Here is a 25079-nt window from a genome sequence, read left to right on the forward strand (position 1 = left end):
CTTAGCTAATACATCTCACTCAGCTAACACAGCTAGGGCACGGCCGTACAGACCGCCACATGGTGATCCATGACGATCCATGACGATCCATGACCATGGTTCTGTTCTTCCAATACCATACTTTATCAAAGAAAACTCCTTCGTGTTTTTACTGGAGCTGGAGCTGATGTTACCTGGCTCTCCATCCTGGAGCGGACCACCCGGTACCGTTGCACCCCCTCCACTCTGACGCTCTGCAGCTCCACCACACACCAGGCGTCACCCGTCACCTAGGAAACACAATCACATTTTATTGATCTGGCTGGCTCCCATCTCATATCACTGTATGGTACTATCTTCACTCTTTAGTTGTTTAGAGATTTTATTTTTTCCCAAAGTGATTTCTGTGATTATTTTTGTTCTTAATGAGCCGGTGGGTGCAGGCATCTTGCTCAAGGAGGCTTTCTGGTAGACTATGGTCTAGATTGGTTGCACCCAACTGAAACCATCTTTGACAACATTATAAATCATGTGGTACCAACGACACTAGGATGAGACAATCAGAAGACGCAAAACACAACATGGTTATGATGGGTTGGCCTCGATTCATTCTCTCTGGACCTCTACCTGCCAGGGGTTATGGTGAGCGTTATATAGGTAAATATCTGTTGGCTGGAACAATAGAGTTTGAAGCAGGGCCTGGGTTTGGCAGAAAACTGACCCTCCCTGTGGGGAAAGACTGGTACTGATGAGAGACACTATTAGACTTACTGGGGTAGGCGCCTCAATTATGTCAGAAGCATAGATCGATTTCTTAGCCAGGCTAACAAGCTTAACCCAACTAGTGTTCGTGACTGAAACATTGGCTAGTATTTTGCCAGCAGGTTTGCTAATCACTTGCATCCCAGCTGGTATCCAATACTGGCCAAAGTTGCAGCCTAGAAGTTAACTTGGGAGATAGCAGGCAATGCTGACACTGAGGCCCCTTAATGTTTTACCCTGGTTACACCAGCAACTTCAAGCTGGAGGTTAATAATAAACCTGCACCTGGTAGTATTGTGACACTGCCACATGCCGTCTCCAGGTGTAAAAACCGCAGACAAAGGCAACCCCAAATCAACTTAAATCTCATTGTTATTGTTAACTTCCTCTTCCTCAAAGCTGAGCGGACAATCAGCTCAATTTTTTGATGACAGAGCTATAACGAAGATGTGAGAATGTAAGATCGCTTTCAACCAAAGCGCTCTGGCTCCAGGATCTAATTGTTGAAAATAAGATAATAATCTGGGCCATGTGAAACCTGGTTTAAAGCAGATTTATATCTACAATTTAAAGAGGCTGTCAAACCAATTATGGTAGCTCACGATTATCTTAACAATCAAAGAAAGGTGGTTCCTCAGAGTTTCCTTCAGCTCTCCCTACAGTGACATCATCATGTTAGCCAGCACTAGCCTGCCCAGTAGACACCAGATTAGAGGTTCTCTTCACGGCCCTTTCCACCCCTGCCCGGTGCTGTGATTGGACCCCTGCCACCTGAGGGCTACCAGCTCGCTCACCAGCCACCCCATCACTGTGGACAATCCTCATTTACTATTTATTTTACATTGTATAAAATATGTTTGCTTATAATACTACAATGTTTCATTGCATTCCTGGCGCTGTTTAATTCTCCATATTTATTTCATGTCAATTAAGGGTTCTCTTTTTTGTTTGCCCTTCAGGGGGCCAGGGTAAGGGGTCATATATGCATGACTGGTAGAGCCTTCTGAGATTGTAACATATAGGGCTATACTCACATACACTGTCACTACTAAATACATTGTGAAAATATACATTACCTTTTTAAAGATTGAATACTTGGCCACTTGAAAGTCTTCTGGATATGTCGGAAGGTCACTATCCTTCTCCGTGTAAAATCTGTAAATATTGTTTTATTATTTGATACTATATTAGTTGATCATAGTGGCCTGGTTATTATTGGTGGTTGGCACATTAGTCGCGTTTACATGGACACTTCTGATCCGATTAGAAGTGGAAGAACAGCTCATTCAGAAGAAAAAATTATCAGATATACGCCTCAATCGGAATACAATTCTCTGATCGGATTGGAATTCCATGCGGAATAAAAAAGGTGGTGTAGTCCGCTATAATCTACATGTATGTACATGTAAACCGATTGGTTTGGGGTAGGTGCGGCTACTTTTCAATTTAGAGAGATGACATCAGCAGCTGCAGTAGTTCGCAACTGGTCCGGCTGTGCTTTTATGCACAACGAACTTGACCGCTGTCAAGGAAAGTGGAATTTTTGCATGATTCACGCCTTATTACTCCGCAAGTAGTCCGGTAACTTATCAACCCCAGCGTGTCCAGTTGCTAAGTGACGTCAACGTCTTTGGCAGACTATTTCTCTGCTGATCAACACTACAAATGGTAATTGTAAAAAGACCCACCGTGTGAAGTAGGGGTGGGAATCTCTTGGCACCTCGCCATTCGATTCGATTCCGATTATGAGGTCAACGATTAGATTCTGAAGCGATTATTGATGCATCTCGATGCAACAATTTTTTTTATGCACATTTACATGCGTGATTTTCAAAAATATATATATACATCTGAGTTTGCTACTCAGAGTTTGCTTATCACTTCCTACTTTTGTGATGATCATTAAAGACATCAACAGATGAATAAACTTATCTTATATTTTATAAGAGAGAAAGCATTTGTCACAAATATGACTTTCTATGAACAATGCAATAATCAATTCAGCTTGCATTATAACACAATATGGAAGCATGCCAAAAATTTGTTTCAGTTTTATTTTATTTCTAATCTTTTTTTCTACGTCACTAAAGAAAAAGCAGCTCTTGAATTAGAAGGAGTTCTTGTGTCTGGCTGTGAGTTTGCGCTTATGCAATGCGTAGGCTTAATCGCAATCATGTCAAGACAAATCAGATTGGCCAATACACACTGATTTTAAAATTACGAAAATGATCCCTCTCTGGCGAACAGAATGTTGCAGCAGGCAAAAAAAATATCATAATAATAATTCTGATTATTAATTTGTCTGCATCGAGACAGAATCGTTCTAGTGAGAATCGCGATGCACCGAAGAATCGATTATTTTTCCCACCCCTAGTGTGAAGGTATTTTGTTTTAGCAAGTAGCTGTGTAACAAGTGGGATAATGTATAGAACGTCGTCGGTCATTATCAAAAATAATACCCTTCAGGGCTAAGCAAGACACCTCTGCTTTGCGTTGGGGTCCGGTTTGCCCTGTCAGGGCTTTTTTTCCCGATAATGAGCGGCGTTCTGTACAACATTATCCCTTACATATATCATATAAGTACAGACCAACATAACGGTTGTGCGCGAGAGACATACGAACGTATGCTTACCACTTTTGTAAATGCCATATATACAGTACATTCGGATTGCATGATAGGATATTCCGATTACAAATTTAATCGGATCAGAAGTGTCCATGTAAACCCGGCTACTGATGCGTCAATGAGTCTTCCCCACCTTCCATCTCGTTCAGGCTGCCCTGTCTCCTCTGCCTGATGGACAGCTTTGAGAACTGGGGGCGGGTCTACACACTGCACGGCCAATGGTCTGGCTTCTGTCAGAAAAATATTCAACATATTAACATAATTAGAATCCATACAAGACAGAAGAAAAATTTACTCAATTTATTCAAAATGGAATTTGACTTGATAAAAACTACTGTTATTTAGTTAGCTAGACATTGCCTAAGGAAGAGGATTAGGGCCACTCATAAAAAAAAAATTCTGACTTTATTCTCGGAATTCTGACTTTTTTCTCAGAATTCTGACTTTTTTCTCAGAATTCTGATAAAAGTCAGAACTACAGGTACCTGTAAGGACCGACCTCTGTGGGAGAGACACTGTGCTTTTTGCAGTAGGAGGAAACCACACGCAGAGTAGCCAGTAGCCCCAGCCTACTTGTGCTAAGATGTCTTCCCTTAGCGACTTCTTGCGGGTTCCAGAAGTTCCAGAAGAAGCAAATTTGTTAATGGAAGACCAAAAGGTGAGTGAAACTGGAACATGCGTTGTTTTGGTGCCAGTTTCACTCACCTTTTGGTCTTCCATTAACGAAATGGCTTCTTCTGGAACCTCTCAAACCCGCAAGAAGTCGCTAAGGGAAGACATCCCTAAGACCTAGCCTAGAACAAGTAGGCTAGGGCTACTGGCTACTCTGCGTGTGGTTTCCTCCTACTGCATAAAGCAAAGTGTCACTCCTACGGAGGTTGGTCCTTACAGGTACCTGTAGTTCTGACTTTAAAGTCAGAATTCTAAGATTAAAGTCAGAATTCTGAGATTAATGTCAGAATTCTGAGTTTAAAGTCAGAATTCCGAGTTTAAAGTCAGAATTCTGACATTAGAGTCAGAATTCAGACTTTTTTCTCAGAATTCTGAGAATAAAGTCAGAACTATTTTTTTTTTTTTTTATGTGTGGCCATAATCCTCTTCCGTAATTGCCAGACCTAGTCGTAACTGCGTGTTTTTGATTTCCAAGGGCTGTTATCTAGGGTGCGACCAAAATGTTTTTAGACGCAAATTCAAATTATTTTATTTTATTGTAAAATATGATTTTCGATATTTTTGTGCTTGGATATTGGATTCAGAGTAATCGTGTTTAACAGTTGCTTCATTTTTGGGAAGTACCTAACTCACAAGTAAACAACATCCATCATTGAGAGTGAATGTTGCCTTTATGGAAATATACACATCAAATATGTCGCATGCATCACTGATCGAAGGAATTCTACAACACAGCTAAACAACGCTAAAGACAGTAAGATAGGAGAGTTACCTTTCTCAGTGCAATGAGGAGGAGAGGGTGGAGGAGAAATACGATGAGGAGGGGGGTAGGACGGTCCGGGAGAGGGTACCTCCAGCCTGTACATATCAAGGGGCAGGAGGACTCCCTGTTCCAGGCACTGGGAGACATAGTCCGGCCCGACAACGGGCGTGCCAAGCTTCTGCACACTGCGGAACCGGCTGGAGCTCAGGGACGCAACGTCGCTACTGACAACCAGAGAGCACTGTGGAGCAGAGGAGAGCCCAGCAGGGAGAGGAGAATAACCTGTAATCTGAACTAGATCACCCAATACCTGAATTTAACCACCAGTAATCCAATACGTAACTATCAATTAATACCTGTTTATTAACCACATAGGACATGCAGCCGCCATTCTCTTTGATTGCAGATTGGAGTTTCTTCCTCTCTTTAAAAGGCAGACTTTTCAGGTCAAGCAGAACTGACCAGTTCTGAAACAGAGTCATGCCTACACACACACACACGCGCACGCGCACGCGCACACACACACACACACACACACACACACACACACACACACACACACACACACACACACACACACACACGCACGTGCACCCACACGGGCACGCCCAGACGCAAACGGAAGGACAGTCAGAATACAGGATGTATAAAGGTCTATCATAGACCTGAACTGAAAGTTGTGCAACTAGGCCACATCGTGTGTTAGAATGCAGCCTAATGTATAATGGTAAGTTCCAAACGGTGTCAAAATTGGTCAGATAGGCTCAAAGTGTTTTGTAAGACCTACGATGTGGCCTAGTTGCACATCGGCCAGTTTCATTAAATTTGGTTGTAAGGATAATTTTTGTTTTGTTTTAATTATCATAGCCTGATCAGGGCCTGCCATGCCAGATAGGAATATGGCGAAACGTGACCCTTAATCCAGGAAGATTACTAGTAGGCCTAAGTAAACCAACAATACTAATATTGTCGTCTGACATACTCAAGCAGTCGAAGTTATAGTTATGTAAGCACATATAGTTGACATTAACTTACTGGTACTCCGGGGTGTTATTTTCTGGTGTAGGCTGTGTGAGATCAATGTTTTCCAGCGAAGGAAATGTATCGCCTTCCTGGTTGACAACGTTCATAAACGCCCACCTCTTCACGCGTTTCTGTTTACCAGAGCAGGAGCCGCCCTCCAGCGGCCTCGAAGGGAACTACAAGAGATGACAACAATAACCTTCCATTCAGTAGGCCTGTCATATCAACATAACCCCAAGCAAAGGGAAGTGGTATCTGAAAATACACAGTTAATTTGCATGTCACATAAAATTATGTGAATGCTTGACAGTCAAATATTTTAATAAATATAAATGGAGTAAAACGGTGCATCAGGTAATTTATCAAGAATAAAAAAGTATTTTAATAATTAATGCCCATTTTTTGCATTTTCAGATTTGTTCGAGGCAGATTTTTGTTTCATGTTTGTTTGCATAGGGCTGGCCTCAATGTGTACACATTGAGGCCGATCCGATAGGATGTGTACACATTGAGGCCAGAACTATGCAACCAAACATGCAGAGTACGTTATTTTGGGGGGGATATATATATTATTTATTTATTTTAACAGCTGTATAATACCAACCTGTATGGATGTGATATAACTGATATGATTGTTGTATATAGCCTGGCTCAGGTTAACCCTTTGTAAAACACAAACAATTACATACAGCAGCATCTAGCATTGTATAAGACTGAATCTCAATTAATCTCGATTACTAATATAGCAGATCTGAATCTGCTATTAGTACTAATAGCACTTGTTCCTATTGAAAGGTTCTCTTACGATGACAGGAATCTATACTTAGTTCACTTAATAGTGTCATTGTAAGTTTGACTGAAAAAATATGTTTTTTTTCAGTCTAACTATATCATTTATATTTATAATTGTATAATACATTCACTCTTGTTTCCTGACTTGGTAGCTCGAAGGCACATGGGTCAGAGATGATCCGACTTCCCACCTCTGACCGTTAACGAAAGCAGCATAACATGAGTTAGAGATGTTCTTTGGCCATGTAGTAAGTGAGCTAGTCACATGATCCTATCGGATCGGCCATAGACTTGCCGATACCCGATACTGGATTTCAGGTTCAGAGGCATTTCTGATACTAGTATCGGTTCTGGGACAACTCTAATTAAGTCCAGGTAACGGTAGACAGCCGTTAGCTAGCCAGGAAATCCCACAGATCTTCTTTCTCTCCCACATCTCCTCAGCCCCTCTGCGTATTAGAATGGGTTGGGCCATCATGTGCTGTCATGTATCTGTGCTGGTTGGTCCTCACTTGAGTGATAGACATTTCTTATTTCATATCTCCTTTCTTACTGTTTTTTAAAAGAGACTTGCCTTAACAAACCATATTAAGAACCACTTCTAAAGGTGATGGGTATGACCATCTGTGTGGGTGTCCTTACTGGTGCCAGCAGGTAAGCAAGAACACAAGGGATAGGACCCAAAGGCACACACAAACTCAGAAGAACACACAAAAATGATTTGATAAAGAAAACTCAAGTCACAGATCCACAAACTGGCACAGAAAAGACCAACAACGTCAGATTGAGACAAAAGGTGACAAAGGTACATGACAATATAACAAACCAGTAGGAGAACAAAGGAAGTGAATAGGTATATAACGGGAGAGCCTGATCAGGGACTGAGGTGCAGGTGTGAAGATTGACATGGAAGCTCAGAGGAGGGGAATAAAGTGATTGCAGATGGCTGATGGGCGTGGCAGGGTCTGAATAACACAGGGAAGAGTCTGAGAAAATCTGCTGGACAAGTGCAGAAAGGACCTAAAGGACAAACTGTGTGTTTGTGTGCGTGTGCGTGTGCGTGTGCGTGTGTGTGTGTGTGTCTCCATGCAGCCGCCTGCAGTTGAGGCCCCGGCTGATTGGGGAGGAGGATATGACACTGTCCAGTCTGTCCAGTCGCACTATGTAGCTTCTGTGTCCTTGTGAACTAGGAATCAGCTTTAACCTGCTCAAAATAGTGGAGCGTCATTATAAGGCCATGTCTCCTCAGCGCTTTGCTACCGGTGTGCGACCCAAATCCAGCTCCTTTAAAACCGCTCCATCGTTCTGTTGAACACCGGCTTTATTTTCTGCCCGGTGTGTGTGTATTTGGGCAGCACATTGACGCACTGCGTGTGCGTCGGGAATCGCTGAGCTCCTTCTTTTGGTGTGCGGGGGGCCAGCTGCGTGGTGGATTAATGATCCTGGGACGCATGTTCTTCTGGACCCGCGCTGTCCTTGTTGATTAATCGCTGAGCGTTGGAAACAACAACCTGCAGCCTGGGGTCCGGCTGCGGCCCCCACGTCCCTCCACTCTGGGTGGTTCGATATGTTCTTGTCTCTCATTCAGCAGGACCCTGAACACAAAGAGGTCTGTCGGTGCCTTCACACAATGGTCGTGTTCGGGCTCGGCACTGACAGAAGGCCGTCTGGTCGTGCTGTTCCTGTCCCCAGTGGTTCTGGTTATTTTCTGTATGGTTCTTTGTCTCTCTAAGGGTTTAAAGGGAAAGGTGGGCTGCACAAGAAGACGCAAACTTATAAGAGTATCAAGGAAAAGGAGCAGTAAAGGACACAACACCTAAGAGCAGCGATCAGCCTTGTACATGGTGGTCCTTCAGCAAGCCCCCTATGGATAGAGTTTAGTCCAGTAACTATGTCTAGAACCAGTTTATTGGTGAACCCACATCAAAGTCAAGTTAATGAAGTTGTTTGAAAATCAAATGCTCAATATTCATAATTAAAAGAGTGGCATAGTAAAAGATGAACACAATAACAGACACAATGCACAGGTCATGCTAACTATTACTATGTCTGTGTACAATTCACTTCCTGAGGCTTATCAACACAATATTCACCAGTTGGTTGAAAGCCACTCAGTGTCTATGTGATTATCTGCAATGCATTAAAACTGAAAATTATACTATGAACAACAGAAAATACTTAATGGCTCTAAAGAAATAATAATAATTATACACTAACAGATCTGTTGCTACATGCTGCTAAAAACACTGATATAGGACAAACTATGCAAACTGATTCAAGTGAAAGCAATAACAACAGATGTTTAAGAGATTCACACACCCCACAGCCTCTCTGTTTTTTCCTAACCATCATGAATGTTCTGTTGCACCGGCCGTTAAAGGAGAAACATGTGACGAGTAAGTTTCTCCTTTCAATATTCAACCAAATCAATGCACATTCATGATTTACATTTAGCAGACGCTTTGATTCGGGTTGACTTGCAATGAATTCAGACACATGTCATTAAGGAGTAGGTGGAGGATAAGCAGTCTGCTCAAGAAGGCTTGCAGGTAGGCTGCAGACAATAGACATCAAACTCACAACCCTTTGGCTTGGAGTGGACCACTGAGTAGACCCTACTGCCCCAATAAAGGCAAAGACAACATTTGAACTGGGAATGCCAGCTGTCTCTTGCCTGCTGCCGTCTCCAGGTAGCGTCTTCTGAAACTGACCCACACCTGTGATCTCACTTTTGACCCCATATCTGAGGGAGTAGGCCGTCGTGGAAACATCATCACAAAGAGCTGAGTGGGGGAAATCAGTAGCGCCTTGCCAAGATCCAAAGACGAGTGGCTGTCAGGGGGTCGGTCCTCCGGGACAGTACCCCGCTGACCACCTTCAACTGGTTCGGTCCATATCACATCATCCAGATGCAACCACATCAGCAAAACAAGAAGCAAACACCATTTCACTGTGGAATTCCAACAGGGAACGCAATGAGGCATTATGTTGCTTGAATATCGTAGGGTTTGTTGTTGCACACCTGTGTTGCTAATTTTGCATGATGCCTAGATTATCATAGAGAGAGACCGTATTTGCCATATGTTTACTGGAGTAAGCAACAGTATTACTTAATATGAGAAGGAACATATGATGTGAGAAGGAACTGCAAACACGCACAATTTGATCTCTGCCTCTGTGGTTACAAGCAGCAGCGTATCATCATGGTGATAGAAATATTTAAAAAAATATTTTCTTTGTGCCCCCGCCCCCCCGGGATAGCCACTGGTTACAAATATCCTGACCAATGGCTCCAGAGACTCTTGGGTTTCTGACAGCTAGACTAGAATTCATGAAGTTGTTGCAGAAGTTCTTCAAGGAAAGTGATCAAATCCGAGATAGCTTTTAAGAGACTTTATTTGTTATAAAGTATTTCGGTATGGTAAACTAATACTATGGAGCAAAAGGAGGTGGAAGCGTGTCTTTGCACATGCTGAGCGTCTCCTAGCTGATCATAAACATTAACCATTATCTAATCGCTGCTGGAAGATTCTGAGGAGCTTGCTCCTGGAGATTGTTGTTATGGTCTGATCCGCATGGCCCGGAAGGAGTGGGAGGAGCCGGTGTGACGTATTACCCTCGGCTTCCTCCCTTGTCTGTGGTGCTGCCTTCTGTGGATGGAGCAGTTATTGCAGCCTTCAGTAAGGTCCTGCTCCCCTTGTGGCTATGTATAGTATTTACAGCTTATATGTTTGGTCCTGCTTCCTAGGGTCTATGTGTGGGTTGGTCAGGTTCTTAAAATACGTAACAAAGTGACTCGAGAGACAATGGACAATTCTCGTGCCTCAAAGCTTTATAATGTCTTTGTCAACAGTCACTTCGCTGCTGTAGTATTTCCAGTCAAGCTTCTCCGAAAACCTTATCCATAAAAGGGATCGCTATGTGAAATTTATAGCTTGAACTTAAAAAAAAGAATTACCATATTTACTATTTTCACCCAAGAGTCACCAGACGAAACAATACTAGCCATATAGAATATATGGCAGCAAGCCAATCAGACACATAGGAATTAGCATGGTGAACATTACAAAACACTCCAGTTCATCAACCAACAAAACAGTCTACAGTTTCTCTCACACAAACACCCCCCGTGCCCTTCATACACACACACAAAGTGTAAACAATTGCCATTGTGACTTTATTTGACCCCCATATTCAAGTACAACAAATAATAAATCCAATCATTTCGCTTAATTTGACAAACTCAACCTTTATCCCACCAGCTTCCAGGAAAACGGATAACAAAACAAATCACATTAATACGATTTATCTGGTTGATCGAGAACGATCAGGAGGATCACAATGTCGAATCTTAATTCCTCTAGCTTCTCTTAAATCCGTCTAGTATTTTATTTTTAACTTGATGGGGTACTTATTAACCGATATTCTACGAGAAATACAGTCAACTAGACACGATGACGCATGTCCATTTTCTGAAGAAAATGTGTTTTGCCAACTCTTCGTGTCCGCATTGTTCCGTGAAAATGCTGAGAGGCTTTTGCCACGAGGCTAATGAGTGATAACGCCAAGTTTAAAGTCCCTGGGCCGCTCTGAAGCGGACTTCCGATTGATCGAACAATGGGGCTGATCGTTCTTGTTTAATTGCGTAATATGGCGCCCCCTTTTGCCAATGCGGTACTTTACCTTTTGGAGGCTTGCTTACATGCTGTTTCAATACATGTACCAACTTGGACAACCCTAAGTTTTCCGCCTTCAGAATGTCAGTGTTTTTTTTCGACTTCCATTAAACAAAATTGCTCAGTGAGCACCTGCAACATTGGTAATTAGAAATTGATCCTGTGACACGATTGATCCTGTGACACTATCAAAACATACTTTCCGAATTACCTAAGGGGGTTTTCCTTGATGGCACACCAAATGTTTACCTCCGGGGACTCCGGACTTCTGATATGCTGAACAATGGTTGCTCATTTGCATAATCAGAAAAATAATCGAATCAAAACCAAAAACAATACGGTTAGGTCGAGCAGTATTAAGAAGAATGTTGTCCAAAACAGGGATGCGGCATCGGCTCAAGGTCACATAGGCTTGACCACAAGTTATAGCGCCCAGTGGTACCAAACTTTTTGGAGACATCCGTACTTCCGGTCTACGTATGCTTATTTAATTTGACTCCAAGGTAAATATGAAGGGGGCAATATTATTTTGAAAAAATTGAATTGAAAAAAAAGCGAAATCTGTGCGAACGGATTTGTAAACCGTGCTCTCTGGTTCAGAATCTGTGTGCATGGTTTACAACTACACAGCAGAGATTCCCCATGAGCTCTGTTATGGCTTACTGGTCCTACACAAGCCTCATGCATGAGTATAAGATGTATTCAAGATGTGGCAAACATGGTGTTTCAGTCAGGCTCTAACATAATGGTAAAGCCAAGGTAACAGTACAGTAAAATGTAAAAAGATAAACCCTACATTCAGTCATTGATACTGTATAGATGCCGGTCTGAATCAGATGTGCGTTCGCCGTCACAATGCCTGCTGGGGAATGCCTGCTCCGAGGGAAAGGTTTACAAAACGTCCGCACAGATTTACACATCAAGGGATTTATTTCTACCATGTGACCCCAGAGGGGCTCCGTAGGTCTATACCAAATAGGAGAGAAAATAATAATAAGACACAAGTTTACAATAGTGTGGCTTGCTTTGTTACCATTCAAATTATCTTGGTTGAGGGATATACATAAAACACAAACAACATATTATGATCAGCAATATCAGTATCATTCATTATACATTTTATTTACAATTTGATGATTATTATAATTATTATGTTACTATTGTTAATGTAATTATAATACTAACATTAATAATCTTAATATAAATAACATAAAGTATAATGCAAATGTATTATTATATTATATGACAATGATCCGGTATGAGTAACGATGGATGGCTGAGAGTGAGAGGGATTTAATTAGGAGCTTGTTATAGACTGGCCTGCTCTGAACTTGTCCTCACCTCCCTGGCCAGATGTCTTGTTCGCAAAAGGATAATTGTGATATTTAACCCCACTCACCACACACACACACACACACACGCACACACACACACACACACACACACACACACACACACACAAACACACACACACACACACACACACACACACACACACACACACACACACACACACACACACACACACACACACACACACACACACACACACACGCCCACACACATGCAACTCCATTGTGCTTCTGTGTCCTTGACGTGGCTTATTCATGTGGGAAAGAGACAGACATACTGAATACTTGATGAGAGAGAGAGAGAGAGAGAGAGAGAGAGAGAGAGAGAGAGAGAGAGAGAGAGAGAGAGAGAGAGAGAGAGAGAGAGAAACAAAGAGCCAGAGGTAAAAAAAAAAAGAGATGGAAAAGAGAGGGAGCGAGTGGGTTAGAGATAGAGAGATAACCAGCAGGACCAGAGAGAGGGAGGGATGGATGAGGAAGGGAGGGAAGGAGATTGTGAAAGGGAGGGATTGGTGAAGGAGGGAGGGAGGGAGGGAGGGAGGGAGGGAGGGAGGGAGGGAGGGAGGGAGGGATTGTTGAGGGTGGGAGGGAGAGAAAAAGGGGACAGGGTGGGAGATGGAGAGGGTGGGATGGGTGAGGGAGGGAGGGGGGGGGATCAGTGTGACTCAGCCGTCCTATAAGATCACGGACTGGGAGCCGGGACGGGACATCACCTCAGGAGGAGAAGGAGAGCAGGTCTACAGCGGCTCACAGAGAAGTTGAACATCGCTCGCCCAGAGAAAGTGAGGAAGCTGGACCTCTAGCTGTCAGTCAAGTCCAACCTTGCTCCCCCAGAGAGCGAGTAGAATCAGGAGCAGCAGCAGCAGCTGAGGACCAGCTGGGAGGAAATGGTGCGTGTGGCTGTGCAGTAGTGTGTGTGTGTGTGTGGGATGGAGAAGCCGAGGGCCACGGGGGGGTCGGGGGGCGTGGGGGGCCTGGGGACCAGCGGCTGGAGGGCCCTGCTGCTGCCCCAGCTCAACCGCCAGTCGCTGTACGTGTACGGCAGTGAGATCGCCGTGGAGGAGGAGTGCACTCGGCAGCTGCAGAGCGGAGTCCTGGTCATCCACCCCTTCAGCCTCATAAGGTACTACTACTACTACTACTACTACTACTGCTACCGAGTACTTTAGGTAATCGATAACTCATCACCCCTTCAGCCTCATAAGGTACTACTACTACTACTGCTACCAAGTACTTTAGGTAATCGATAACTCATCACCCCTTCAGCCTCATCAGGTACTACTACTACTGCTGCCGATTACTTTAGGTAGTATAATAACTCATCACCCCTTCAGCCTCATCAGGTACTATCTACTACTACTACTGCTACCGAGTACTTTAGGTAGTACAATAACTCATCACCCCTTCCGCCTCATAAGGTACTACTACTGCTACCGAGTACTTTAGGTAGCACAGTAACTCATCACCTCTTCAGCCTCATCAGGTACTATCTACTACTACTACTGCTACCGAGTAATTTAGGTAGTACAATAACTCATCACCCTTTCAGCCTCATCAGGTACTATCTACTACTACTACTACTGCTACCGAGTACTTTATCTAGTAGAATAACTAGCTACAACTACAATAACTCATCCACCCCTTCAGCCTGATAAAGCATCATCTACTAATACTACTAATGCTGCTACGGAGTGCTTTATCTAGTAGATTGACTAGCTAATGCTAGTTCAGTAGTCTCATTAATCAAACGTGAGACTAATATCTATAGTCTAATGGCAAGACAAGATCAAGATAAAATCTGGGTAATTCATCGTTTGAATAATTTCACTTTGTTACAACCAATCAAGTTGCTCAAGGCGAGGATCTTTAAACGTTAAACTAGCAACCATAAACTGGGCCAGCAGGAGTAGACTGTGAAAGAGTGTCTGCATAGGTCTCAAATCAACACAATGGCCACTGTGGAAATACCCTTCTTAAAGTCCCCTTCTGAACCATTAGTCTACCTTTGTTACTGGTAGAATATCCCAGTAAGGAAACAGGAAATTCGGTGTAGCTCCGCCCCCCGCCCTGGCTCTGTGTCATCTCAACCCAGATAGCAAAACTGGATCCAAGTTTAATAGCTCTACTATGAGGTACTTTACAATAACTACATAGTTGAGGAGTGATCATCCTTCCCTTCAGCCCCATAATGCAGTATATTTACTACTGCTACTACTACTAATAATAATAATATTTCTACAACTACTATCTTGTACTTTATCTTGAACAACAACTACAGACTGGAGTTCTGAAGTCTACTATAGGGCAGTATATTTTAATTACCCATTGCAATAAGGTATTACCCTGAACACATAGCGCAAAGTGTCTATACTCTGATAATAGAGGCTATTATTTTGTAATTTAAGTTATCACAATAAAGTCATAAAATCTTTGATTAGCAGTACACTAAATAACAGTTGGGTCTTCAAATAATAAGGAATTGCGGTCAATACAATTGGAAGAAAGTATGCATATTTTATGAGCACTGGATAGATGTCATTTATAAATATCCACAGACAGTTCAAGAAGTCTGGGCGGCCTTCATCTCTAATCCAATATCTTAAAACCTGTGTAATCCCTGACTTTATTCAGTGTGATGTAACATCACTCCCTCACCCCCCCTGACATCTGAGTCGTCTGCTCCAAAAACATTAAACATTATCAGCAGACTGCCCCCCTGACCACATAGCACCTTTCACAGTGACACTGACTAACTAAAAAAACCTGGATGGATTGACTCATGGGCACGTTCTATTTCTGAGAAATGTTCTAGTTCCGATTTTAACCACAATATCTGCAACAAAAAGAGACATATACAGGTTTTAATGTGTACACACAACTCCAAACATGGAAGCTGGGGCGGCAGTGACGCCTTGTTCACACTACATGCGTCCGTCAACGGATGACCGAGGGCGTGTCTGACGTATAGGGGACTAGTCTCTGTAGACGCATACTGGAGCCAATCAAATCACTTCCCGCTACAAAGCCGAAGTGTGGACATAAATACAAAAGATGACACAAACAGGTGACTAAAAACAATTCTATCATTCCATATTTCTTTCAAACGCGTACACCCCTTGCCCACTGCATCCGTCCGTTGACGGATCTCATTCACTTCACATGGGGCGATCCCGAAATGCATTGTGGGTCCGTCCGTTCCGTCGCGCTCCGTCTCTTGCGTTCAGAAGTTGAGAAAATGTTAACGTTTCAGGCTGCAACGGATCCGTCAGCCTATCAGATCGTGTCTCCGTCAGAAAATAACACTCCCCCATCCGTCAGACATGCCCTCCGTCGTCCGTTGACGGACGAAGGTAGTGTGAACAAGCCAGGAGGTAGAGCGGGTTGACTGGTAACCAGAAGTGCATCCGACGCACCCGACGAGCTGGCCCTACGCCTTGTTCACACTACCTCTGTCAGTCGATGGATCTCATTGACTTTGCATGGGGCGCTCGCTGCTTATTGTGGATCCGCCGCTTATTGTGGGTCCGTCCATTCAGCTCCGTGGCCTGCGTCAAAAAGTTGAGGAATGTTCAACTTTACAGGTAGCGGCGGATCCGTCGGCCAATCAGATCTCGGTTCTGCAAATACACCCCACGCGTTTCCTGGATCTATTTTGCAATAACAAGCAGGAAGAAGCAGGAAGAATTTGTCAGTTTTTTGTTTTTTTTAAGAAATATGGAATGATAGGATTGTTTTCAGTCACCTGTTGTTTGTGTCATCTTTTGTATTTATTTCCACACATCGGCTTTGTACTGCGAAGCGATTTCATTGGCTGCAGCATGCGTCTACAGAGACTAGTCCCCTATATGTGAGACACACCCTCGGTCATCCGTCGACGGACGCATTCAGTGTGAACAAGGCGTCTAACTGCACCCAACAAGCTGGCCCTAACTGGCCCTGGGTGGTTTATCTCCGCCGTCGGTGGGTGGATGTGTGAATGAATGATTGTAAGTCGCTTTGAATAAAAGAGTCAGATAACTACAAATGTAAATGAACAGGCATGTACGTGTTGCCACATGTCCAGGAGCTACTACATCATGTGCATGATGGCCATCACGTTCCTCAACCTGATCGGCATCCCCATGGAGATCGCCTTCCTGGACGGGGCGAATGGCCTGGGCTGGGAACGCTTCAACGTCTTCTCTGACACGCTCTTCCTCATCGATGTGGCGCTCAACTTTCGCATGGGCATCATCCCAGAGGACAGCGAGGTCCCCACACACTCTCCACACAAACACACCAAGAACAATAATCCCATCATAGACAAACACCGTCCCCATCTGTAATCCACCTCAATGCACACACAAACAGGATTAAGATCCAGCAGCCCCATCCCAAAGTCCATGGGGAGCCCCTCTGGAGTTATGTTGTCATAGCACATGTGTGTGTTTGTGTGTGTGATCAGTATATGATAATTTGCAGTTCAGCAAGACATTCTAAAATACAAATCTACGGACCGTAGATTGTTTTAACCGTGTCATTTAATTTTTTCTTTTTTGTCATATGTTGCCTGGTCCTGTGTGACAGGTCGCCATTTTGGACCTCAAGCAGATCCGGATAAGCTATTTGAGGAGTTGGTTCATACCAGATGTGATCGCAGCATTCCCCATCGGATACATCCTCTTCTTTGCGGTACAATTTGAACAAACTGACCGTATCTGGTCTGGAGTGAATTATAATGAATGAAAAACATTGTGAATCTTATTCACCCATAAAGTGAGTTTTCTGTGTTTTCTTGCCACAGGACTTACAGTACAATAATGAGGACAACCCCTCCAAGGCAAACAGAATGATGAGAATCCTCATGTTTGTTCGGATCCTCAGCCTCATACGTCTGGTGCGGGTGTCTCGACTTGTGCGCTTCTTCAACGAAGTGGAGAAAGTGAGTTTGGAAGTGCGGCCGTCATATTAGAAACCCAATCACGCTCCTATTCTTCTCAGCCGTTTCAAGTTGCACACACCTTCATTGGGCCTCCAGCTCGGGTGACTGCATGCTTTTGAGACTCATGACGCAATAAAGATTACTACAAGTTGAGTCTTGAAGAAAGAGTTGGAAGAATCGCTGTTGTAGCATTCAGCCGAAAGATGGTTTCACACTTGACTGATGGTTTAAGATTTATTGAAAAATCCCCAAATCCAACGTAAGAGCTGAGCACAAAACACATAAACAATAAATCGTTAGCTTACTTTACATTCGGTTTTCACAGTCTTTTCATCACATTAAGATAGCATCAATTCAACTAAACAGGTGCCAATAAAGTTATCACAAACGAAATTAAACATAAGCCACATTTTTATATCACAATATTACAGCATTACTAACCTTGTGCGTTGTGCCTCTTCAGAGGGTGCTAAATATCTTTAACCGTCGGCATATCTGCAGTTATATTGCCGCTTTCACAGAATCTCCATTCAACTTATTATTGCAGTCAAAACCCTAAAGGATAACAGGAAATACAAAAATGCACCCTTCAAAATAAAAGCCTTGTGCTAATACAACTCTTGTTTAAAGCAAAAACACGATTTGGGTTAGTTACACTCCCACCAAAATTATGAATGTCTCATTAAATAATGTACAGCATTAATAATTTTCACACAAGGAATGAAACTGTCCTTTCACAGTATTAGCTTAAGAAGCATCTGACAACAGAACTTTCTTCTGCACAGGCCGTTCAAACAAGGACAATTTCCCAAAGCGCTCTCCTTTGTTATTCAGTCTCTTATCTCAAACTGAGATCTTCCCTGTCCTTACGAGTCCATCCTTACCACTGACAGTCTCCAAGACCCTTGCAAGTCTCCATTCACCTCTAGGCGATAGCTCATCAATGTCCATAACAACATCACCCACTTGAAGATTTCTCTATGGCGCATGCCAACACTGCCTTGCAGTAATGTCGTGAAGATATTCCCGTTTCCAGCGGCTCCAGAACTGCTCAGCCAGATGCTGTACATGGCGCCATCTTTTTACTCCATACAAGTCTTCTTTGGGGAAGGTGCTGGGTGGAGGCAGTGCTGTGCTGGATTTCATCTGGACCAGATGATTAGGGGTAAGCGGTTCCAAGCTGTCAGGACTGTTTAAGTTATCCACAGTGATTGACTGTTGACTATGGCCATGGCTTCGTAGAGTAGAGTCCGTAGTGAAGCATTGCCATGTCTCTCCTTGGAATTCAGGACACTCCTTACAGTCTTGATCTGGTGCGCCCATACACCACCTGCATGACTGGAGTGGGGTGCATTCATGACAAAGTCACACTGCTTTTGTGACAGAAAAGTACTTAGTCTCTGTGTGTCGCACTCTTTTAAAGCTGCCTTGAATTAATTCTTCGCACAAACAATGTTGGTGCCTTGGTCGCACTGGATTTGACGGACTGCACCTCGAATAGCAATAAAGCATCTCAGACCATTTATGAAAGCATCGGTGGACATATCCTCTAACATCTCAATGTGGATGGCCCGTGAGCAGAAACAGGTGAAGAGTAGCCCGTATCGTTTATGCGGTTTCCTGCCTTCCGTAGTGACAAAGGGGCCGAAGCAGTCCATAGCGCAATACGTGAAGGGTGGGGACGGCTCTAAGGGTGCACTAACACTAGGCCATCTGGCCGTGGCCGTGGCCGTTTTCACACCTAACTGTGCTCAAATCTGCCAGTGTGAGTGTGGCCAGTCTGGCCAGGCCAGGCCAACTTGGCCACTTGGGAGAGGTGTGCTGCTACGGTACGGGCCGCCACGGTACAGATGCTAATGAGCCGACACGCACGGCTATTCAACCTGAGCTGGATGACGTATAGTCCATGCGACGACCATGGACATAATAAAGGCGACGAGCCTTCTTACCCATTGAACGGTAAACATGGCGTCAAGCGGTTCAACTAGTGAGTGTAAACTAGAGTGGGCTCTATCTGAGAACGGCTCCAAATAAGCAACCGATTCAAGTGCGAACTGTGTTCTCTGTGTTCTTGTCCATTGTTGTTAAAACTGACTGGTGGCAGACTTTATTATGGTCCATGCAGCGGACGCTTGGTGATGACGTGTTACGACGTGATGACGTATGTACAAGAGCCTACCGTGGCCAAGCCACAGTTGTGACGGCCAACGGCCACGGCCAGATGGCCTAGTGTGAGTGCAGGCCAGAGAACAATGGGGCCAGTTCATCACGGTTAGGTGTGAAAACGGCCAACGGCCACGGCCAAATGGCCTAGTGTGAGTGAACCCTAAGCGCTCTACAGGTAAGTCACTCATTCTTTGGCCTTCTTGGGGTCTCCTCAGCCTGCGACAAGTCACACACTGGCGGATGTAAGATGATACAGCTCTGCTCATTCCAGGAAACCAGTAGCCACTGGATCTGATCTTATTCGTGGTGACGCCTTTGCCCTGATGCTTTGTATTTTCATGGTTATGAGCTATTATTAACTTTGTCACATGATGATCCTTAGGAATGACAATTTGGTGCTTAAAAGAGTCAGCGAGGGATGAGTGTCGAAGCCTTCCTCCCACCTTTAGGGTACCATCATCATGTACTTCTTCCACATCACCTCTCTCAATGATTTCTTTCATATATGTTGTGTAGTCCTTCTTGTATTTCTCATCCCTGCTGAACTTCCATTGAAGATGACTGAGCCTGATTTCCGCAAGTTTCTTATTATCTGGTAAGTGTGGCCATTGCTTAAAGGGCAGGGGCATCTCCAGATGTCCCTGTTCGTTTTTCTTAATGCCTTCTTTCAGTTTGCTCAGGAATATGAGATCTTGAGAGGTCTTGTTGTCTCCTTTGGTGTCCTTGAAGTCTGACTCCAGTACACTCAAAACATATATAGGTGTTACTGGAGGGAGTTCCTTTAAAGTGACTCTATGACACAGGCTGGTTTCTGTTTCATCAAGGCTTGGTGTTGAGTATCCAACAATGCTCCAACCCAAATCTGTGAGGATGGCGTAGGGCTCGTAGTCTTTACCAGTAATTACTTGTCTGGGTGTTAGTGTTCTGGGACAATTATACCCAATCAGGAGTCCTACATCACAGAAAAGGAGAGGTGGCATCTTTTCGGTGAGTGCTGTTAAGTGAGGTCATTTTCTTGCAGTTTCACATGAGGGTATGTGATCCCGATTCACAGGAATGCAATCTTTAGTGTACGACAGAGGAAGGTTGATGTGGAGGCATGAATTGTAGCCTCTCACACGGAGCCCAGACACCCTGTCACTGTCAGTGATTGTGTTCTCTCCTAACAAAGTGGTACGTTTTAAGGGGACCTATCATACCACCAGTTGTGAGTGTGATTAGCCATTACAAGCTGTTTCCAAAATGTACAGCATTGTGACAGCACAGGTGGGCGTGTCCACCTAGATGTGTGACGGATAGATGAGCAACGTTTACTTCAGTCCACTGGGTAGGCTGGTAGACTGATCTATTCAGCACACATCTAGGTGGACACGTCCACCTGTGATGTCACAATGCTGCACATTTTCAAACCTGCTTGTAATGGCTAATCACACTCACATCTGGTGGTATGATATGCCCCCTTTAAGCTTTACAGCTTAGGAGTCTGCCTATAATTTATTGCTCAAATCTCTGTCGATGAAGCAGCTGTCGCTTTGAGTGTCTAAAGATGCACAGACAAGCTGTTCGTCACATGGGTTTTTAACAGAAGACACCCACACAGGTATGATCATGGAAGTGACGCATGACTGACCTCCTTCAGTGACTGTGAGTGCTGTGGCTGTCGTGGTTTCATACACAGTGGTTGGTTCTGTGTTCCCAAGTGACTCAGTCCTTTTCTTTTCTTCACGTCTTCTGAAGTTGTCGTCATGAAGACAGGTAGGGTGCCTTCCCTTGCATGAGTCACATGTGTGGCGGTGACGACATTCCTTGGCGCTGTGATTTGCCTTGGTGCATCCGTAACACAGCTTGTTATCCTTTATGTATGTTTGTCGATCCTCAAGGGACTTTGTCATGAAGTCTGGGCACTTGGAGAGTGGATGTTTATCATCTTTGCACCACACGCAAGTGAGCTTTGGTTTTACATAGTTTGATTTTGATTCATCACTGTTAAAGGCGGTTTGGGTGCTGAAAACATTGGCTTTTTGTCTCTCTTGAGCTTCTTTTGTCCAGGGATGAATTAGAAGAATGAAGAGCATGTAAAGACGTGACTGGGTTACATGCTATCTCTGCTTCTACTGACACAAAGTAAGCGAAAGCCTCGAAGGTTGGAAAGTCCTTATTTTGCATTAGAGCCACTGTAACCTAGCGATTCCAACGGGCTGCTAACCAATCAGGAGTTCCGAATTAGCTTTTGGTTTCCTTTGCAGTCACTTGATATTTCTAAGCCTTTAACATGTGGCATGGCTTGCAGGCAGGCATTCAGGAAGTCTGAAAATGTTCTTAACCCTTCTGCATCTCCGGGCTGTATTTTCGGCCATTTTGACAATTTCTCCCTGAAGGCTCTTTGGACGACAAATGTCTGTCCATAGCGATGGTTGAGCCTATTCCATGCATCTTTGTACGCCTCTTCGTCGCTCCGATAAAAGGTGCCTTCAAGGCATTGGAGAGCAGGGCCAGGGCCACAGAGGGTCACAGAATCTCAGTTCAACTTATTATTGCAGTCAAAACCCTGCAGGATAACAGGAAATACAAAAACGCACGCTTCAAAATAAAAGCCTTGTGCTAATAAAACAGGAAGTAAGACAATAAAAGCTTAGACCATGCACAAATACGTTATGAACCAACAAAAATACACTGTTTAACAGGGCTTTCTCTTGTTTAAAGCAAAAACACGATTTGTTTTTTAGTTACAGCTGTGTTACCCTATGATAGGACGTAGAGTTCTGGATTGTTAGAAAGGTTCTATTTATTCATGTCAGGTGTACCTTGGTCATCTGAATGACTTATTGAATTACGAGTTTCAACTTTAATCTATTTCCTCTGATGGTATTAGCAGTCAAAGAAACCTAGATCTACCGAATAGTTAGACATATCTAATAGCTGGACGGTAAGATTGGAATTAGATGTACTTGATTATCCCAGAAGGGGAATTAGAGTGTCACATCAGGAAGTACTGCCATAGCAGTAATTCCCCCCCCCCCCCCCCCCCCCTTGCTCTCTCAGGTGTCCAACGCTAACCTTGAGGTGGTGCGGCTCTTCTTCCGTATCCTGTCCCTGTTCATGATGATCTTCCTACTCTGCCACTGGAACGGCTGCATCCAGTACTTTGTCCCAATGCTGGAAGAGTTCCCCGCTGACTGCTGGGTCCGCAAGGAGAACCTCATGGTGAGCCATGGAACCCCTCTTTTATGGAACCATGGGACCATGCAATCATAACATGGAACCATCCAATCACGTCATGGAATCAAAGAATTATGGAATCATAGGATTGAACCAAGCAACCATGCATGTGACGGACTAGGCCTATGTAATATAATAATGTGATGGAAGCATATTATGAAATATTAATATAATAAGAATTTTAATTCCAGCATTCATTCTTGAACTATCCCAGGTGTAAACAATAACATAAATCGTAATCCGAGATCGCCTCATTATATAGTGATCTCTGCGGTCAATCCTGTGTTTGCAGAATGCCACGGTGAGCGTGAAATACTCTTGGGGGGTGTTCCGTGCTCTGTCCCAGATGATCGCCCTCTCCTATGGCTCTATGGATGCCCCTACAAGTAGGCTTCATATTATTAAATGACACACTGTATGTTTTCTTTAAACCGGGAAGAACCTAAGACTACGGTTTACCTCATTGTTTCTTGATCAATGGTAATTTAAAATGCATCCCAAACGCTGTGATCTTCTTATCTCCAGACTATGTGGAGTTGTGGATTGTGATGGTCAGTATGATCTCCGGCTGCATGATGTACACGGTGCTGGTGGCCAACGCTACGACAATGATAGCCAACACAGACCCCACCGCCAAGGAGTACAAGAGCAAGGTCCTCATGGCCCTTTAAAGTACAATGGCACCAAAACACATTCACTTATTACTTGCTTAGAATCTATTTTTGTAATACAGTAATTGACAATAAAGCCTAGAATGGCCGGCCTTATTGCTGATATCGGCGTCCTGACCAGTGGACTGTGACATTCGGGCTTCTGGTGCCATGCTCAGATATTTAGTATTAGTGCATAGTACTGCAGGTAGTTATTAGAAATGCTGAAGACGCTGTTGTTGTTGTTATGGTTGTGGTTCCCCTGTAGATGTGCCGTTTAGAACACTACATGACCTTCATGAAGCTACCCCCTGAGCTGCAGCTGCGGATCAGCAAGTACTACCAGGCGCGCTACGGGGGGAAGTGGTTTGATGAGAACGACGTCATCGACACGGTCTCCTCTGCGCTGAAGGAGGTAAATGCTGGAGGCTTATTCTGGAGCTTAACTTATTTAAACTTAGATAAGATAAACAAAACCAAACTTCTAAACTAATCTAAGAAAGAAAAAATTTTACGAGATGGCAATAGCATATGCTGATCATTACATATCGGAAGATCATCTAAAATAAAATAAGATAAACTAGGAATTCTATGAACCAAACTAAGTGAATGATCTAACATTAATTTAGCTAACAACAAGTTTGGATAAACTAAGCTAAAATAAGCTACAAAAAACCTGCTCAAACGAGCCTTACTCAGATGAGGTAAGACGCAATAGCTTAGACTTAGCAAACTGGTCGTACTTTCTTCACAGGAGATGCTGCTGGCCATGTGCAGCCGGCTGCTGAAGAAGGTGCCCATGTTCCAGGACCAGGACGCCCACTTCATCAACGCTGTGCTGCTCAAGCTCAGCTACGAGGTGTTTCTTGAGGGGGACGTGATCGCCCGGGAGAACGCGCCCGGAGACCGCATGTTCTTCATCGACCACGGGGAGGTGGGCCTGGAGGCCGGTTCCTTCCAGAAGGACCTCTGCGATGGGGACTACTTTGGAGGTGGGTTCAACGTAGGGAAACCAGACATCCGTTAATCCGGGGAAGTCCCAGATTCTGGTGGCGTGTCCCCAGAGGGAGCTGTCCCCTAAAACGTCAATGTTTAAAAATAGGATTCTAAAATAATATGAATGGATCTTTAAATAGCAAGGGAAGTAAGCTCATGCAAATACATTTTATAGGCAGTTGGTCATTAATTTCATGGCTGTGAATCTGATTGGCTGTGAATGCAGTTTTTATGCACTGGGGTCTATCTATTGACTCTAAACCATAAGCAGACATGAACAATCATAAACAATGGCCTATCAATACAATATCGAATAATTCCTTATACAAGTTGCCCGATTTGGATTGTGTTTGGCTGGTTTACCATAGCTATAGAAACATCATAGTAAAATATTGGGCATGTAGGCCTAAAGCCCAATGTTTTACTACATCATTGACAATGACAAGAATAGTTTTAATGTAAAACTTTCCCATCAAATATAA

General features: G+C 43.8%; 2 protein-coding genes across 2 annotated transcripts in view; one reads left to right on the plus strand and one right to left on the minus strand.

Annotated features, from left to right (window-relative positions):
• Nucleotides 1-5936, minus strand: part of parp4 (poly (ADP-ribose) polymerase family, member 4) — a 41361-nt gene extending 35425 nt beyond the window's left edge. The window contains exons 1-6 of the mRNA XM_056579148.1: nt 5838-5936; nt 5159-5286; nt 4812-5043; nt 3501-3597; nt 1818-1896; nt 174-269 (exon numbers count right to left, since the gene is read on the minus strand). Of these exons, the coding sequence (XP_056435123.1) occupies nt 174-269; nt 1818-1896; nt 3501-3597; nt 4812-5043; nt 5159-5284 (630 nt within the window). The 5' untranslated portion in view covers nt 5285-5286; nt 5838-5936. The remainder of the gene's footprint in view (nt 1-173; nt 270-1817; nt 1897-3500; nt 3598-4811; nt 5044-5158; nt 5287-5837) is intronic.
• Nucleotides 5937-16581: 10645 nt separating this feature from the next.
• On the plus strand, nt 16582-24126 carry LOC130373057 (potassium/sodium hyperpolarization-activated cyclic nucleotide-gated channel 1-like). Its single transcript, XM_056579288.1, has 7 exons — nt 16582-16895; nt 17212-17352; nt 17465-17566; nt 22775-22936; nt 23244-23337; nt 23477-23604; nt 23870-24126. The coding sequence occupies exons 1-7, from the start codon at nt 16701-16703 to the stop codon at nt 24092-24094; spliced, it is 1047 nt and encodes a 348-aa protein (XP_056435263.1). The 5' UTR covers nt 16582-16700; the 3' UTR covers nt 24095-24126.
• Nucleotides 24127-25079: the final 953 nt, after the last annotated feature.

Source organism: Gadus chalcogrammus, chromosome 20, assembly GCF_026213295.1.
Source record: "Gadus chalcogrammus isolate NIFS_2021 chromosome 20, NIFS_Gcha_1.0, whole genome shotgun sequence".
NCBI classification, from domain to species: Eukaryota; Metazoa; Chordata; class Actinopteri; order Gadiformes; family Gadidae; genus Gadus; species Gadus chalcogrammus.

Excerpts from the sequence above, each read along its gene's own strand:
- LOC130373057 (XM_056579288.1), top strand. The coding sequence starts at position 16,701 with ATGTCCAGGAGCTACTACATCATGTGCATGATGGCCATCACGTTCCTC. Across the intron at positions 16,896-17,211 it reads TCATCCCAGAGGACAGCGAG|GTCGCCATTTTGGACCTCAA; the intron begins GTCCCCACACAC and ends CCTGTGTGACAG. Across the intron at positions 23,338-23,476 it reads CTCTATGGATGCCCCTACAA|ACTATGTGGAGTTGTGGATT; the intron begins GTAGGCTTCATA and ends TCTTATCTCCAG.